The 4,019-nt window shown below is 50.0% G+C and overlaps 1 protein-coding gene across 1 annotated transcript; it reads left to right on the forward strand.

Annotated features, from left to right (window-relative positions):
• The first annotated feature begins 446 nt into the window (after window positions 1–446).
• Window positions 447–3,663, forward strand: gdf6b (growth differentiation factor 6b). The gene is made up of 2 exons (XM_061093237.1): window positions 447–798; window positions 2,771–3,663. Exons 1-2 carry the CDS (start codon window positions 447–449, stop codon window positions 3,661–3,663), a joined length of 1,245 nt encoding a protein of 414 aa, XP_060949220.1.
• Window positions 3,664–4,019: the final 356 nt, after the last annotated feature.

A 4,019-nucleotide genomic window follows, 5' to 3' on the forward strand; every position in this document is an offset into this window, starting at 1 on the left:
ACAACCACAACAATAACAAACCCCGCAAAGGTCAACGTGATTTGTTGAAGAAGAATCTTTAGGGGAGCACATCTGCCTCCTGCAGCTGGGAGGGAGGAGGGAGGAGGAGGAGGAGGAGGAGGGAGGAGGAGGAGGAGGAGGAGGGAGGAGGAGGAGGAGGAGGAGGAGGAGGGAGGAGGAGGAGGAGGAGGAGGAGGAGGAGGAGGAGGAGGAGGAGGAGGAGGGAGGAGGAGGAGGAGGGAGTTGACAGACGAACAATTAGTTTTACAGCCTTAATTTGCGTCCTCCATTTACCCCGGACGACAGCAGCACAATGTGGGCGTGTCCTCGGCCCCGGGTCTCTTAAGCCCCCCGCGGCCCCGGAGCTCCCGGTGCACTCGGTGGATGAGTCCGGTCCCGCAGGCCACAGCTCAGGCTCCGGCTCGGACCCGTGCACACACCGGAGCATGGATCTCCTCCACTGGTCTCTCCTCTGCGGGGCTGTTCTGCTCCTGTGGGAGACCCCCCCCGTGCGGCCCCTGGCCATCTTCCCCCCCGCTGCGCAGAAGAGCAGCAGCAAAGTCACGAAGATCTTCGACGGACAGGAAGCGTCCAAGTATTTCAAGGAGTTCCACGCTCAGCATCCGGCCCCGGACCGGGTCAGCAAAGCGACGAGCAAGGAGGTGGTCGAGCCTCACGACTACATGTTGTCCATTTATAAAACTTTCTCCACGGCGGAGAAACTGGGACTGAACGCGAGTTTCTTCAGATCCTCGAAGGCTGCGAACACCATCGCGAGTTTTGTGGACAGTGGACAAGGTATGTGGACCTCCACTGTGTGTGTGTGTGTGTGTGTGTGTGTGTGTGTGTGTGTGTGTGTGTGTGTGTGTGTGTGTGTGTGTGTGTGTGTGTGTGTGTGTGTGTGTGTGTGTGTGTGTGTGTGTGTGTGAATGTGTATTTATATTCAAGATTCAAGATTCAAGATTTTTATTGTCAAATGAACAGAGAAAACATGAAGTAGTCACTGTCAATGAAATGCTTGGGTCACACACTCTCTTTAGGCAATGCTCAGTAATTTCAACCCAAAAAAATTAAATAGAAATAGTATAAAATAGAATAAAAAGAATAAAATAGAATAACAATGAAATAGAATATCAAACATTTAAAATAAAATATATACATCTAAAAATATATTTTTTACAGATGAATGTTCAGTTTGTGCAGTAGTGCAAATATTCAAATAGGCTTATTTTGGTGCTGGTGCAAATATGCAAATATTCCAGGGTGCTGGTTTGGTGGAGTTATTGCAGTTCAGAGGAGTTTAAAAGTCTATAGCTTTTATATGCAGCATATAAAACCAGACAGACTAAATCAAGACAGCAGACAGATGTGGGCCACTTCAGGTACTGATCCTGCACATCTGGCCCAGTTCTGGCCCAAGTTTCCTAAAACAAACATGGGCCTTTTTCTGCAGACCTGCTGTCCTCCAGGCAGTGACATCTGGATGTGGCCCATGTGGTAAATAGTGAATTTGGCCCAGACAGCACAAAACAAACCCGGTGTAACAGGCCATATTATACCCCCAGACCGGACTATACCCGGGGTTAAAGGGGCCTAGGCTAGATTATACCCCGGGTATATTATGGAATTATATATAATTCATACCCCTCAGGCCAGATTATACCCCCATGATACCAGTAGTGTTGAATGATATACACAAGAATTACTTAATTTTTCATCATTTTATGTGGGGTTCAGCTTTGTCAGGTAAATTAAGGGAGAAAGCTAACTTACTTAAATCTTTAAACTCTAAAACAAAGACTTTTATTACTTCAACCAGAAAAACTGATAACAACATCAAAACATCCACAAAGATCAAAAACACTTCTAAGTAGTGTTACACATTCAAATAAAAGCACATACCCAAAACATAATGCAATTGTAACACAATATAATAAAAGTCATAATGTCCTTCAACTTCTAAGACGAGCAAGTGCTTGTTTTCAAGATAAAGTGCATCTTATCCCCCCGGGTATACTCTGGCCCGGGCCAAAGTATACCCGGGTTTAATTTGGGCGGGGGTTAATTTGTCCTGTTACACCGGGTCACCTGTGGTTGACCTGTGGTGGTGCTCTGGCTCACTTGTGGCCCAGATCCGGCAAACAGAAGCGGACCAGGTTCTGTTATTCCACACGGTTTGTGGGCTTTTACTATAGGGAAGTAAATGTAAAGGAACAATTCAACAAGTGAAACAGAGACAGAGTGAAAGGATGAATAAAAGGACAATTCAAAGACCTGACTAAATAAGTAAGCTCATAAGCAGGGAAACTAAAAACAGATTGAATTATTGTTCAGTAACATTCAGTGTTGGAATAAAAACAAGTTCCACTGGTGAGTGTCAGATTTCCACAGTTTCCTAAAATACAACATTTTCGAAGCGGAGGAAAACCCCCAGGGGAGGATGCTAAGTTCTGGAGCCCCTTTGGAAAGTTATGAAGTTTTGGACATGTCTAGAAAGGATGGACACGCTCTCAGTGTGTGTGTGTGTGTGTGTGTGTGTGTGTGTGTGTGTGTGTGTGTGTGTGTGTGTGTGTGTGTGTGTGTGTGTGTGTGTGTGTGTGTGTGTGTGTGTCTGCTGGCAGCACCGTCTGAACACCCATGACTCACAGTGTTTCTCCCAGATTAATTCAGTGCAGACAATAGTGGGATTTGCTCCTGTCAGGTCCGTGGTATGCACATCATCTCCGTGAGAATGCGTCTGACCCTCTCTCTGGTTTAATGCTTTCCACAGATGACCTCCCACTCTCGCCTCTGAGGAGACAGCAGTATCTGTTCGATGTCTCAACCCTCTCCGAGAAGGCCGAGGTGCTGGGAGCCGAGCTCAGGATCTACACCAAAGTGTCTGGGAATTTCAGGATCTCCGAGACGGACCCTGTGGACGTCCAGCTCCTCTCGTGCCACGACCAGCAGCTGCTGGACTCCAGGACGCTGGACCTGCAGGACTCCCACCGGCCCAAGTGGGAGGTGCTGGACGTGTGGGAGATTTTCAAAGAGCGGCAGCACCTGAGCCGAGGGAAGCCCTTCTGTCTGGAGCTCCGGGCCATGCTGGACAACCCGGAGCGGGAGCTGGACCTGCACCTGCTGGGCCTGCACCGCCACGGCCGGCCGCAGCAGAAGAAAGCCATCCTGGTGGTGTTCACCCGGTCCAAGAAGAGGCAGACGCTCTTCAGCGAGCGGAGGGACGGGAAGGCCTTGCTGGGCCTGGGGAGGAAGGCCAAGGAGAGGGGCCAGGGCATCAAGGCCAGCAGGAGGAGGAGGACGGCCGCGTCCAAGACCCGCCACGGGAAGAGACACGGGAAGAAGTCCAAGTCCAGGTGCAGCAAGAAGCCGCTGCACGTCAACTTCCGAGACCTGGGCTGGGACGACTGGATCATCGCTCCGCTGGACTACGAGGCGTACCACTGCGAGGGCGTGTGCGACTTCCCGCTGCGCTCCCACCTGGAGCCCACCAACCACGCCATCATCCAGACTCTGATGAACTCCATGAACCCCAGCAACATGCCGCCCAGCTGCTGCGCCCCCTCCAAGCTCAGCCCCATCAGCATCCTCTACATCGACTCAGGGAACAACGTGGTCTACAAACAGTACGAGGACATGGTGGTGGAGTCGTGCGGCTGCAGGTAGAGGAGCCCACCGGTCGACCACCTGGACCTCCTGGTCGTCTGCGGCTGGTGGGAATCGAACGGCATCGCAGTGCGTGTGGTGGCCCGGCCGCACCGGAGAGAAGCAGAACCACACAACATGGAGACTCAAAGACAAACTTGTGATGCATTTCAGAACCGGTCACGCTTTATACCTCAAACATTTTGGTTTTTCTGTCTTAGGAAACACAAAGTCGTCTTTTCAAGGAGAAACGTCTGGTCAAATATTTACTGTTCAGATTCAAATCTCATCAAACTAAAGGAAAAGATGAGAATATTTCCCCAGAATGTTGAGATTTCTTTAACTACGACACATTAGCTGAAACAAAGAAATCTGCT

Source organism: Limanda limanda, chromosome 19, assembly GCF_963576545.1.
Source record: "Limanda limanda chromosome 19, fLimLim1.1, whole genome shotgun sequence".
NCBI classification, from domain to species: Eukaryota; Metazoa; Chordata; class Actinopteri; order Pleuronectiformes; family Pleuronectidae; genus Limanda; species Limanda limanda.